At 40.0% G+C, this 15000-nt stretch overlaps 2 protein-coding genes across 2 annotated transcripts in view; both read left to right on the top strand.

Annotated features, from left to right (window-relative positions):
- Positions 1-5055, top strand: part of fgl1 (fibrinogen-like 1) — a gene marked incomplete at its 3' end in the record, with an annotated part of 8336 nt that extends 3281 nt beyond the window's left edge. The window contains exons 3-7 of the mRNA XM_080035275.1: positions 709-868; positions 1498-1595; positions 3199-3287; positions 3835-4022; positions 4857-5055. Coding sequence (XP_079891401.1) covers positions 709-868; positions 1498-1595; positions 3199-3287; positions 3835-4022; positions 4857-5055 — 734 coding nt within the window. The remainder of the gene's footprint in view (positions 1-708; positions 869-1497; positions 1596-3198; positions 3288-3834; positions 4023-4856) is intronic.
- Positions 5056-7343: 2288 nt separating this feature from the next.
- The window catches only part of snx25 (sorting nexin 25), a 28231-nt gene continuing 20574 nt past the window's right edge, over positions 7344-15000 (top strand). Inside the window, exons 1-5 of the mRNA XM_080035170.1 lie at positions 7344-7507; positions 7734-7911; positions 8523-9031; positions 11477-11561; positions 14886-15000. The exon at positions 14886-15000 is cut by the window's right edge and continues 102 nt beyond it. Coding sequence (XP_079891296.1) covers positions 8627-9031; positions 11477-11561; positions 14886-15000 — 605 coding nt within the window. The 5' untranslated portion in view covers positions 7344-7507; positions 7734-7911; positions 8523-8626. The remainder of the gene's footprint in view (positions 7508-7733; positions 7912-8522; positions 9032-11476; positions 11562-14885) is intronic.

Raw genomic sequence — 15000 nt, 5'->3', positions numbered from 1 at the left:
GACCTCACAACATGTAAGGCAGCAGTGACCTTTATCTCAAAAATATAATCAGTTCATCTTTGATTCAGAGTGTTCGAAGCGTTCCTCAAAGCGTTCCAGCGATATTGCACGAGAACAACCCAGACAGAAATATATAGAACAATATACAAATATAAAACAAAACAAAATGCCTCCAAATCTGCAGGAACAGCTATCCAATCAAGTGTTTATTCATGTGTGTGTGTGTGTGTGTGTGTGTGTGTGTGTGTGTGTGCGCGTGTACGTGTGTGTTTGTGTGTGTGTCTCTGTGTCTCTGTGTGCGTGTGTCTCTCTGCGTGTGTGTGCGTGTGTGTGTGTGTGTGGTGTGTGTGTGTGTGTGTGTGCGTGTGTGTGTGTGCATGCGTACCTGCCTGTGTGTGTGTGTGTGTGTGTGTGTGTGTGCGTGTGCATGCTTACCTGCCTGTGTGTGTGCGTGTGCATGCGTACCTGCCTGTGTGTGTGTGTGCGTGTGCGTGTGCATGCGTACCTGCCTGTGTGTGTGTGTGTGTGTGCGTGTGCATGCGTACCTGCCTGTGTGTGTGTGTGTGTGCGTGTGCATGCGTACCTGCCTGTGTGTGTGTGTGTGTGCGTGTGCGTGTGCATGCGTACCTGCCTGTGTGTGTGTGTGTGTGTGTGTGCGTGTGCATGCGTACCTGCCTGTGTGTGTGTGTGTGTGTGTGTGTGTGTCAGATTGCTCCCAGCTCCTCCTCTCTGGCTCCAGGTCCAGTGGTTGGTACCAGATCAAACCGGTCGGCCGCTCCTCTCCCGTCAGGCTGTTCTGTGATCAGAGCGACAGAGGAGGATGGACCGTCATGCAGAGACGAGTCACAGGGACTGAGAACTTTAACAGGTCTGGGGTTAGTTTACAATACCAAAATGTGTGTGTGTGTGTGTGTGTGTGTGTGTGTGTGTGTGTGTGTGTGTGAGAGAGAGAGCTTTAACAGGTCTGGGATCAGTTTACCATCATGAAATCAAATCAGATGCACACATTATATGTAGTTCAACTTCAAAACTTTTGTTCAATTGCTGTCTTAAAAACATGAATTAACTCAACATCATCATAAGCATTGTTTAAAATCACAAAGTTTACTTATAAAAGTTGTTTGAATAAATATGATTTAGTGTTTAAACTTTGAGTTAAAACTTACAATGTTACTTTTTTCAAGAAAACTTGCTTTATCTTCGCAAAGAAATTCCACAGTTACTATGACTAAATGATCAAATCTATCTATCTATCTATCTATCTATCTATCTATCTATCTATCTATCTATCTATCTATCTATCTATCTATCTATCTATCTATCTATCTATCTATCTATCTATCTATCTATCCATCCATCCATCCATCCATCCATCCATCCATCCATCCATCCATCCATCCATCCATCCATCCATCCATCCATCCATCCATCCATCCATCCATCCATCCATCCATCCATCCATCCATCCATCCATCCATCCATCCATCCATCCATCAGGTCGTGGTCAGAGTATAAAGATGGTTTTGGAAACATGGACTCAGACCTCGGAGAGTTTTGGATCGGGAATGACAACCTGCATTACATCACCAACCAAGGTCAATAATATAATATAACATATTATTAGATCGTCATATACTGTCAATGGATCAATGACTAATGCGTGACTAGAAAGTCAACGGTTTGCTTGTATAAAGCTTGTTCTGCTGGCCCCAAGTGGCCAAATATAAAAGTACACATATACAGTAGGGGAAGGTGGGGTGATTTGTGCAACTTTTTACTCAAAGTGATTTTAAAGTGAGGCCTTGACAGTTATGTCTCCAACTCAAATATGTACATATATTTCAGGATGTTGTGCATCCCTGGCAATAAAAACTTTGGATCTGGAATAAACTGTTTAAGAAATATAGCTTTCGGAAAAAAAGTTGTCTTGTCGCACAAATCACCCCACGTAGTGGGGTGATTTGTGCGTCATTTTGTCACAATGACAAAGTCACCATCATCATCTTTCTGGCCATCTGAACTCTCATCAGTGGTGTCGTTAAGTGGAATTGAGATGTCACTCTCTTCTGAGCTACTGTAGACAATCACTTTCTTTTGGTGACCAGCGTATACAGCCATGCCACTGGCACAACTCTCAGAAATGTACTTTGCACTAGTTGCTCCGTGCTTGTGGAACCAACTGCCACCTGACAAATGTGATTCCCCCTACATTTCTGCCTTTAAATCAAGGCTCAAAACCCATAAGTACACCCTGGTGTTTCCTCCCCATTAACCTCTGCACTACTTACTTACCTCTGCACTACTATCTGTGTTTATGTGGATGTATGGGCTTTACGTCTTTTATTTTGGTTATTGTTATTTTACCTTCATTGTTTACCTACTGAATGCACTATGTACAGCACTTTGGACAGTGCAAACTGTCATAAATGTGCTTTTATAAATACATTTTACTTACTTACTTACTTATAACTCACCCAGGCCCTTGCGCACAAATCACCCCATCCCCAGAATTTTGGATAATAGGCATGATGCAGCAATTTAGGGTTGACATTGTGCTAATTATATAGACTCAAAGTGTAGCATACCAAAGCACTAAAACATGTGTCAAATGTTTTCAAACGTGTCTATAATTGTTCAGACACAATAATCAAAAAACCTTGATCATGGAAATTTTACTTTGAAAGGCAAAACACAGTTTTTTTAGCTTAAATGTGCTTATATCTTATTCCTTGTGTCTCCCTTCTTTACAGGATGAGTCAAATGGATGGCTCTTCTTAAATATGTGGTCACATTTCCAATTTCTTCCACGGTTTTCTAGAAACAATGGGTTTTGCAACTTCCAAAATGCACAAATCACCCCACCTTCCCCTATATTCCATTTTTTTTTTTTTTTTTTAAATTAGTATTATTTTTTTGATGCTCTGTTTATTACATGTTTTTCTTTTTTAAGACAAATGTACAAACAAAACACAATAAACAGACAACAGTGCTACAAGACCGGTCCATATAGTAAAGGAGTAAAAGTGACATTAATACTTCAGCGAGATAGGGAACTGAGCCATTATTAAGTTTCATTCAACTTTTATTTATACTTGAGAGATCAATATAGGTATATACAGTATATATTGAGAGAGAGAGAGATAAGATATAAGTTGTGTTTTTATTGTCAGAAGGCTTTTGTCTTTCTGTCTGTTCCAGGTAATTATTCTCTGAGGATTTACCTGGAAGACTTTGATGGAAACCAGCGCTACGCCGACTACAAGGACTTCAGAGTGGCAGATGAAAAGGTTTCAATGTTGATTCACCACTAACATGTAGAAAAACAATGAGATATACTTAATTACAAATATGCAAATACTATTTTTCATACTCTAAATATAGGCTAAAGCTTTGGCCAGCAGCTTGTTTAGCTTAGCATAAAATACTGGTAACGGGTGGAAATGGCTAGCCTGGCTCTGTCCAAAGTTAAAAACCTGCTTACATTTGGTAATTCATACATTATATCTTTTTTTTGTCACTAAACCAAAGTGTAAAGCATATTATGCTTAACTTGCAGTAATAGAGCTATTACTATTTGTTTGTGGTGGTCAGAGGGCCCGTAGGCGCAAATTGGCAGCCACGCTTCCGCCACCGGTATATGACTGTGTGTGAATGAATGGAACTTGGAACCCTGTAAAGCACTTTGAGAGCCTAGAAAAGCGCTATATAAATCCAATCCATTATTAATTATTTTTCTCATACTTGTGAGTAGACCAGTTATCCAAGTATATCAATCAATCAATCAGACTTTATTTGTATAGCACTTTTCATACCCACATCCATATCCCTCTGTAGGACCATTACAGACTGTCGTTTGGAGCGTATGTTGGAACAGCAGGAGATGCTCTGTCTGGGACCTATCAGCTGGGTGTGTCTGACTGGGCCGGTCATCAGGGGGTTAAATTCAGCACCTTCGACCAAGACAACGACAACTACAGAGGGAACTGTGCTCTGGAGGACAAGGGAGGCTGGTGGTTCAACAAGTAGGAGGAGTTTTATGAGGAGGTTTTCTTTAGGTTTAAAGCTATAGTGTGTAACTTTTTAATATGAATGGATGTCGGTTACATTCAAAGACATCGCCAATTGAGTTGACACAAAGTTGATTAAGCCTATCAGCTCCACAAAACTCTCTCTCTGTATTTCTCAGTATGGCAGCGTTTACAAACTGGTGTCCCCCCCCCCACCATCCCCCCACCCCCGACACTGGTGCAGGAACTCAGAAAAAATCCCAAGAAGAGCCCAATAAATGTTTCAGTTGTTGATTCTGCTGCTAAGGAAAAAAACCTGGACGTAGGCCTACAGCAGAAGGTATAAAATTCATGCGCCATCACAGAAGGCTTTACCTCATGTAGATGCACCGACAGTGTTGTTGTAATAAATCTGAATTTATAGGGCGACAGAAGTTACGCACTATAGCTGAAATGCGTTTGTATCTGCGGTTGCAAATGCAAATGTAAATATGGGGGAAAGAGAAGTATTGATACCAAAATAACTTATTGTTATATGTTATTACTCAGAATTACTCATGGGGGCGACAGAAGTTACGCACTGTAGCTTTTAAATATAAAAGAGAAAATCTAAAATATGCCGCACAATACCCACAGTTGTTAATAACAGTACAAAATGAATTTCCCTTGTTATTCTTATTTCTTCAAGGTGTCACTCTGCCTGACAGTGTTGTTGTGATCACTCAGAATGACTCAGATCTCAACAGAAGTTACGCAATATAGCTTTAAATATAAAAGAGAAAATCTTAAAATATGCCGCACAATGCCCACAGTTGTCCATAACAATAATACAATATATTTTCTTTCAAGGTGTCACTCGGCCCATCTAAACGGTGTGTACTACCCCGGTGGTCACTACAGCGCAGCCACAGACGACGGGATCGTTTGGTTTCCATGGAGAGGATGGTGGTACTCACTCAAGACAAGCATCATGAAACTGAGACCCATGGACTACAAAATGGATCCCATAGACGACCCCAACACTGTGAATAAGAAACCACCTTCCTAGATCACGACACGAGGAGATATAAAGTGTCATTGGCTTGACTCTTTAGGGCAGAAACGGATGGTAAACATGTCAAAGTCAAGGTCAAAGTCAAATTTATTTCTACATTTAAAAACAACATCTGCTAATTGGTGTCAAATCGTGTTTCAAATTGAAGTGATACACTGCTGGTATAGGGTCAACTTTTTAACTTAACGATATCATCATGAAGCTTTGCCAGTTGTTAACTTACCATAAAACAATATTTTTTTTGTATTGCAATATTTTCAAAAACGTTTGAAAAAATATACAAATTTGGCAATATCCAACTGATTATGCGTTCATTTAGTATCTCTTTTAAAAAAACAAATCAAGATGTTGGATACAGCCAGACTTCAAATCTTCAATTTATATGTGGTGTGTGATACATGGTTACAACTTATTAGAGAGTCCAAAGATGTTACAGAATAGATTTTCGATAAAGCCCTTTTTCTGCCTGCCGTGTCTCTCCTTAACAACGCAGTGAAATCTTGAGAGATATCAGTCAGTTGCTTATATAGAAACTTACTTTTTGGATGAGTTGTGAAACTTTTGGCCATTTTTAGAGACATTCTGTTGTATGAGGAAGTACCCTGCTGCACACACAGCTGTCTGCTTTGTAGGAGAGAAAGGAAATCTAATGTCAGCATGTGTGTGCGTGTGTGTGCGTGTGTGTGTGTGTGTGTGTGTGTGTGTGTGTGTGTGTGTGTGTGTGTGTGTGTTTGTGTGTGTGTGTGTGTGTGTGTGTGACAAACAGACAGAAACATTGGACTAAAGGTGGTGAAAGGGGCCATTATCATGTCATTGAAAATGGCTGTAACACTATCTAGTTAAAGGAGCAGGTTAGCTCAGATCTAATTGAATACATTTTATGAAGATACAAGCTGTTCTATATAAGATTTTCAATAAAAAAAGTAGGTGTTTGTGTGATATTATTTTTCACTGGCATTTTGTCCACAATATTCCACTTAAATGTGCCTGTGACTAGACTATACTTCTAATCTAAGTACTATTTTAACTCTCTGTCTGTCTGGTACAACTATAACATATAGTGACAAATATATCACACATAATTTAAATAAAACAATACAATTACATTAATGAATGAAAACTACGTATGTTACACAGCAATTGAGTTATTTGTTAAGATGTTAGGAGTGACTTGATGTAAAAGAACAAAAAATACACTCCTTTTAGGGTTTTAATATGGTCTGCATTCTCATTTCACACGTACAGTTTGTTATAACAGCTCTGCCTGGGAACATACACCCACTTCTACTGTTCTGCCATTTGAATTGTAACTCTTACTCACAAAATAAAACAAGGAAACACTTATTCTTGTCCATTGGATTGAGTAATACATAGGAGAGGCCTACATAGCCTTTAGCGTACTGCAGCCTATATATCACTGATCATGTGTCAATAGTATTGCAGTAGGGCCAAGTCAGTCACCGCTACTGCTGTTATGAACATTTTTGTTTGTTTAGAATCATTTCTCACATATTGTGAAGGTTTGGTATCTATCTATCTATCTATCTATCTATCTATCTATCTATCTATCTATCTATCTATCTATCTATCTATCTATCTATCTATCTATCTATCTATCTATCTATCTATCTATCTATCTATCAATCTATCTATCTATCTATCTATCTATCTATCTATCTATCTATCTATCTATCTATCTATCTATCTATCTATCTATCTATCTATCTATCTATCTATCTATCTATCTATCTATCTATCTATCTATCTATCTATCTATCTATCTATCTATCTATCTATCTATCTATCTATCCATCCATCCATCCATCCATCCATCCATCCATCCATCCATCCATCCATCTATTTTTTCTTGGCTATACAAAATATAAAGAGAACAATAACTATGTGTGCCGTTATCTGAGATTGAAATATAATTCGTCATTACTTCAGTAGTTTTTATGAATCCTTAGATTGTAGTACAAAAGTGTAAACAGTTTTTTAATAACGTCTGATATGACAAATTGAAGGCAGAAATAAATCAATCGTCAGAGCGAGAGGAATGATCCCTTTTTCTAGGTGTATGTGCTTGATTTAGAATCCGCTGCTGCCCGGTGATTCGGTGATTTTTCCAGGTACACCCACAGCCAACGTTAAACACAACCGTCCCCGCCCGTGTGAATTGTCCTAGTTTCACAAAACAAGCGCATAGTCTGTTGCTAACACGGGCGGTGATTGGCTGAAACGCACTCACGTTCAGAGATTGTCAGTCAGCTGGAGCTCGAGGAAAAAATAACAGTTGCTTGTGTTTATTTGTCGGATGGATTAATGTCGCTGAGTTTAATAAACGTTTAATTTCACCATCGAAAAGCCTTACGATACACTCTTTGACAGAGAGGGACACATGGGAATGTAGTGTTGTTACCGCGCACCTTATTCTTGGAAACGATAGGTAAGTAAGCTAACATTAGCTAGTTAGCTCGCTTTCGTCTTGGCTGTCAAACCATAAAGCAGTTAAAATAGATTATTTTCCGCTTTTTTTCTTGTATTTAATATGTTATTATATTTAAAAACAGCTAACGGTAACTTTTATTGGCTTCCTTAGCTTTGTTCCCAGTTGGTTAGCAACAGTCTCTAAGCGACCCTTCCTTCCATTCCATTCCATTTTTGTCTCCAAGGTGACGGTGGATGTCGCTGCCTCCGTCCCATCAACGCCTGCTTTTTCTGGCCGATTTTCAGCACTCATTCCCGGCTCCTTTCCCTGTGCCTGTCGCCTGGAGCTCCGTCGTGTTTGCGGATGAACAAGCTGCCGGGGATCCGATGCTAGGAGCCGGGGACACGTAGCGGTGTGGGTCGGTGAGGAGATGCCTTTTTCCTGGAGACTAGTGTTGTTGTAGTCGAGGGCATGAACATGAGTGTGTGAACCGGGGTGTTGTTGTTTCGCCTATCGGGGTTCTTATGACTTTTTGAGACCTTTTTAATACCAGTGGGAACTCAATTATAAGCCAACTGCACTCCCATACCAGTTTAAAGGATATGAGGGGATCAGTATTGATTCTATGCCCTGTAGATAGACAATGATTTACCAAGTTTTGTGCCATGAAAGATTAGTACTAATTTGCTCTTTATAGCATTTTGTAAGTGGTGAGAGTGGGCACAGAGAGCGTTTAGAAAAAAAATAGGGTAATTCAACTAATGTGATCAGCCAACATGATGTCAAATGGAAGCTAATCGTTAATCTTGATATATATTCTTTGTTTTTACTGTTTCTTCAATGGAATATTGAATGTCTAATCTTGATTGATTTTTTTATGCTTACTTTAACTGACCTAGTGTCTGAATTGTGCTATAGAAATAAACTTGCCTTGCCTAATTTATTAACAACATTTTACTGTATTTTAAACACATTTAACAATTTTGAGTACTGAAAAAATAAAACAATTATTTCACTCTTTTTTTAATTCAAGGCTTTCTTAGGGCCCCGCCACTGGTCTGGGCCCCCGGCAGTAATCACTCATCATTTCCACTTCCACTCCGACGCCCATGCCTATATGGATGGTGGGGTCGCAGTATGCCCACCCCCTCAACCACCATTCTTACACCCCTGCCGCTCGATGCTGGCACTGGGAGTAACAGCACCATCACCACCACCACCACCGCAGTTGATGAAGACGGGGGGCTCATGTCTGCTGCTGTTGCCCCCTCAAACCCTTCATCTTTGGGCCACTCTTCGTTCCGCTTCGTGCCGGCGTTCTGCCTGGGCGTGGTGGCTGCGGTGGTGATACAGCTGGCCTGGGGCGGCCTCTCTCTCACCTCTTTCTTCCTCAAGTTGTTCATCTATGTGTCCTTCGCTCTGCTCTGTTTCCTGGCCGGGAGTTTTGTGCTGCTAGTGAGGAAGAGTCCGCTCAAAGTCAGCTGCTTCAACAGACACCCGCGGCAGTCGGCAGTACGGCTCGACTTTTTCAACAAGCTCATGGTAAGATATTGATGGTACATTCTATTTAAAGGTTGAGTCAGCCATTTTGGAGAAAGTTGTTGTTCAAAATCAGTGAATTTCTCCTCACCATCCTCTACCTGTCTGTACGGTGTGTGTGCTCTGAACACGGTCTGGTGTTAATACACAGCCTAGGCTCTGTAAACAAAGGGACTTCTTCAACAGGCTCGTGGTAAGATTAGATATAGTGGTGGTATCAAGTATTTAAAGGTGGAGTCAGTGATTTTTTCGGAGACAGTTGTTGTTGTCAAAATCACTTTTTGTCATATTTAGTGAATTTTCTCCTCCTCACGATACTCTATCTATCCGTGCTGTGTGTGCACTCAAACACACAAACTCTGGTGTACTGTTAATACACAGCCTAAACAAAGGGAATGTAAACAGAGGGCCCCACCGTAGCTAGCAACATGCCCGTTCACAGAGCCTAGGCTGTGTATTAACACTGGATTTTTTTCATCGCACACACAGTACGGACAGGTAGCAGGTCGTGAGGAGATATTCACTGGTTTTGACATAAAGTGATTTGGACAACAAGCATCCTCCTCCATAATCGCTGACTCCATCTTAAACAGTCCTTACTCATATGTGGTACACACTTCACCATGTTATGTCACATTAGAATTACGCTGCACTGCTGGAATTCACTGATAAAGAGAAAACTGCCCAATTTGACTGTTTCCTCATGACACCTCTGTCACATCTAAACCTTTACTCCAACAGACTGTAGTCCACATTACATCGCTGGCTGTTAAAAACAATGGGGCGGCAGTGGCGAAGTGGGTAGGGAGTTCGCCTCTGGTGTGCAGGGGCGGAGGTTCGATCCCCCGCCTACCCGCCACATGTCGAAGTGTCCCTGGGCAAGACATTGAACCCCGAATTGCTCCCGATAGTTAGCTTGCACCCTGCGTGGTAGCTGCTGCTATCGGTGTATGAATGTGTGTGTGATTGGGTGAATGTTTACAAAACAATGTAAAGCGCTTTGAGTCTGTGAAAAATCAGGGAAAAGCGCTATATAAGTGGAGTCCATTTACCAATGTGGAACAGACTAGGGCTCCATCGTTATGGCTAAACCGATTATCATGATAATTTTTCAGCAATATTGAGATCCAATTATTTATTGATTTTTAAGTGACAAAAATATTTGTATCACGTAAACATCACACACTGCCATCAGTCACATCACACAGGCCCTGCTTTCACTTTTTCATTATTGTTAAATTACACATATTCGCAGACAAATACAGTGTTTAGTCACCTTATTAAAATTGTATTAATTGTGTACTGTGCAGCCCTAGAACAAAAAACACATCACATTGACATATTTTCATTTCTGCATTTTTATGCTCTCTCTCTCTCTCTCTCTCTCTGTCTCTCTGTCTCTCTCTCTCTCTCTCTCTCTCATCATCTTCTCTCTCCATCCCACCTATCCTCACTGTGTTGTTCTATAATAGATGAGCGACGGTCAAGCAGCTCCATACAGACACAAACGCACACTAGCACTCACACAGACAAACACACAGACACACACACTCAAACACGCACAGAAACATGCACACAAACTCGCACACAAACACACACTTAAACACGCACACAAACACTCACACAGACAAACAGACACGCACACACACAAACAAACACGCACACACAAACACACACACACACACACACACACACACACACACACACACACACACACACGCTTCTAGGGCCAGTTATTCTTCTAGGAAAGTGATTGTGTCTTTGCAGGCGGCTTGAGGCTCGCCTTAACAGTGGCGGCCTTTCAGTAGTGTCTTCTCGTCTTCTCGTCTCATGTACTGATGAATTATGGATGCTGTCGGTCGGTGGAGGAAATATTTTAACAAGCGTGTTTTGTCGACATGTTTCATGAGTCATAACTTGAGATGCCTCAAGCCACTATTTCGCTGTTCCGATACAATTCTGATATCTGGGGATTAAACAACACAGCAATTCCAAAAAAAATAAAAAATGAAAGCCCTCTGAATTCTAGGAGTCGCAACAAAAAAACAATTGGAACTACAGTAAATATAAACATTTGAAATTACTAAATTATTTTTTAATGTGTACTAAATCTCGTAAGTTAAAATATTTAGCTACACACAAAAATAATAATAGACAGTGGAATTTAGATTTTTTTTAACAGACAATATAATTTGTATCGTTGCATGGATCGGTGGCGTCAGTGCGATATCCGATGAATGGCTATTGGATTGGGTCTGTCTCTCCCATCTCTAGCCAGAACACATTTTGGGCTTCTTTGTGTGTCACAATCCTAGGCCTATTCAGACTCTCAGCTCTTTGTCTTCCTCTGCCTGTTGTCGCCTAACATTTCCTGACTTGAATGACGTCATCCTTTGTTTGTTTGTTTGTGAAGAGATTTGATCTGTTACTCTTGTTGTTGTGTTTCAGGCTCGTTTCTTGGTTCCGGTTCAGGAGGCGACCCCGAGCAGGAGGGTGGTGGTGTCGCATAATGTGGACAAGGCTCTGAAAGAAGGTAATGCATCGTTAAGAGATTTAATACATTGTTTTTTTTTACGCCCGTTTCATGATCACATCGATGTAAATGCATTTGGAAACTGTGTTTTGATATTTAGATTTATCACTGAGCCTGTGTCTCGACTTTTATTTTTTAATTTTTCAATTTTTTGGGCATTTTCAAGCTTTATTAGACAGTACAGAGTTGAAATGGGTAGACAGTGAGAGGGGGGGATGACCTGCAGTAAAGGTCTAGGGGTTGGATTTGAACCCGCGACCACTGCAACGAAGGCCGGAGCCAATATGGTACGCGCTCTATCCACTACACCACTGGAGCACCCATGTCTCGAGTGTTGTTGTTTTCTAATTCACTGTAGTTCCTTTCTGCCAGTTTATTTTAGTCTCTGAATTCTAAATATAAAATGCACCTTTTATGTAATGTTCTTAAAATAACTTCGAAGGATTTCGTCTTAAAATGTCATCATGATATGACTGTATTTTTTTATAGAGCCCTGCACAATCAAATATGTTTATGTTGCAGCTGTGTATGTCCCTTTTTTATCACATTAGAAATTATACCACTATAACTATTAATATGAGAAGGCACAAAAAAGTCCCACAATGCAATAGTTGCCTCTATATTAACAAATGCGTATATCACATACTATATGCGACACTGCATTTGATTGTGTTTATGCAAAATTATAACAATTAAATGTCAGAAATCTCCACATATATGGAGTTTACACATCCCTCAAAAAGTCAGTCTCCATTTTTTAAGGTTTTGTGCGACTGTATGTGTTTGTATCACCAGGAGACTCTCAGTGAAATGTTTCAGACAGGGAGGAAGAATTTCCAACTTCTGTTTTTGAGAAAAAAAAACTGCTGACGGATTCTGTTTCTATTTCTGTGACCTGTCAGTGATCTCTCCCTAGAATACTGGATTACAACACACACACACACACACACACACACACACACACACACACACACACACACACACACACACGCGCACACGCGCACACGCACACACGCACACACACACAGTCATTTAGATCGTTATGTGTGTTTGCCAAGTAACAGATGGCAGCAGCCGGATTTACACCAATGGTGTGTATTTGCACATGTTCCCACGTGTGTGTTTTTAAAAATGTTGTTTGGTCGCAGTGAGGGACACACAAGTTATGATAAAATGATTGAGATCACAGTCAAGCCATGTGCTATTTGATGTCTTTGATGGTGTATCATTTTTGTGTTAGCGCTAAATTCTTGGATTAAAACAAGCACTTGAGCTCAGTGCATTAGCTTCCCAAGAGACCTGTGACTATTAGCTTTTTTATATTGTTAAGAATAGCACATAAGAAAATACACACAATCACTTTTTATAGTATATTTAAAACCAATGCAGCAAATGTCAAACGTGCAGAAACGTGGTTTAAAAAAAAGGCACCAACATATCTGACAAAACGGACTGTGATGTACAGTTCATGTGAGAAAACAAGGCTTGTCCGCCACATGGCGTATCGGCAACATACTGTACATAGTGACAATGTATGCTTATATATACACACTCTAACCCTAACCCCTGAAGTCCACACAGTTAAAAGGATACAAAGACATTTCCCTTAGTTAGTTAATTGATCATAAAAGGAAAGATTGATTTGAGTCACATATTTTTATGGAGTTTTTTTTGCTTTAGTTCTGATTCATTAGGACGTTACATCAATCTGTACTTCAAAGCTAATCTCCATTAGTAACATCTGTCAATTTCACTGTGGAGTTTGATCTTTTAATGCAGGAATGGCGCCGATTAAAATACTTAGCTACAGTTGTTTTTTATACTGTAGTTGCGATCTCTTTTTGCAGTCATTTTGCTTCCTGTGTAGTTCTATGTTGAGACAAGATATAGAACTATCGAGATTATGCTCACAAGTTTAAAATTGACCACCTACACTGAAGTGAAAACCTGAAGCAAATAAAGCGATTTAAAGGTGCAGTGTGTAATATGACATCATCAAGAAAGTTCTACAAAGTTCTAGAATGCAACACTCCCTGGGTAACCCCAACCCTTTCGAATAATAACAGAAGCTACAGTGGCCTTCAAGGACAAGAACAATACTAAATTTTAAACAATGCACCTGATGACATTCCAACTATGGCACTTTCAAGATGGCGGCACTAGGCCTTGGTCCAAAATATGCAGAAATATGGACATATACGAGACCCTTTCTAAGGGGGAAAAAAATAATTCAAAACATTTTTTTCAGCTATTATGCACTAAACTAAATGTACTTATGGATATTATAATTACTTTCTACAAAATCTGCTAGGAAATAAAACCCAAAATTCTACACACTGCAGGTTTAACACTGTTTAATCTGTCCACACAAAGCTGACCAAATTTTACAGTGACCACAGTGTACAAACATCAGTACACTTAATTCTGTATAAGCTGAAACGTAGCAGTTTCACTTCAAAGCAAGGTTTGAATCCACCTGACAGCTGTGATCTTCCCTTTCTATGTGGGGTTTAGATGTGTGATGCATGAGTTGTGCCTGTACAGTATTTGCGTGGGCTTTCTCTGGTTTCTTCCAACAGTCTGATTGAATTTATGTCATGTGAATCGGTGGCTCTAGGGGCCTGTCGTCACCTTGTGTGTGAGTGGGTATGAAAAATAGATGGATGGCTGGATGGATGGATGGATGGATTTTATCTCTGCCTTTCATATACTGCACCAGTGTTCACCTGTGTTTTGAGGAAATGAAACCTAGTGCAAAGCAAACAGTGGTTAGTTCAGAAGGCCTGGGTTCATTAGGGTATTTACATTGAAACCAGAGATGGGAGGGCAGCTCTTCTTGTTTAGAAAGCTTGAAACCTCAATAACTATTTGGTGACAGGGGACTGACATTGATCATTGTGTTTTGAGTATTTTGATTTCTGCATTTTGTGAGTATTTAGTTTTTTTAATTTGAATGTAAAGTGTCTTTGCAAGTAAGTAAATAAACAAAGACATGCAAAACATGAATATACTTAACAAAAGAAATATACAAAAAAGACAAAACATACAGTATATATCTGCAATGCCTGTTGGTGAACAAAATGTTGATCATTTTTTGAAAAGAGGCAGTGAAAGATTTCCGATTTAAACATTTTAAAGTAATACTTTCTTTTTTTCCTATAATGGATTCAATTGGTAACAAACAACTTTTCAGCTTGATAAAATCTCCTCTTTCTGCTTTTTGCTGCAGCTCTCTCTCTCTCTTTAAATGTCCATATTCTGGCATCCATATTCACCACCCCTCTCTCTCTCCCTCTCTCTATCCCCCTCTCTCTCTGTCCCCAGTGTTTGACTATGCGTACAGAGACTACATCTTGTCGTGGTACATCCCCCTGAGCCGAGACGAGGGCCAGCTGTACTCCATGCTGTCAGAGGACTGGTGGCAGATGATTGGTCAGCT

This window comes from Ammodytes marinus, assembly GCF_949987685.1.
Source record: "Ammodytes marinus genome assembly, chromosome: 10".
Classification (NCBI taxonomy): domain Eukaryota; kingdom Metazoa; phylum Chordata; class Actinopteri; order Uranoscopiformes; family Ammodytidae; genus Ammodytes; species Ammodytes marinus.
The sequence above is the reverse complement of the archived record's forward strand: the minus strand, read 5'-3'. Positions and strand labels throughout refer to the sequence as shown.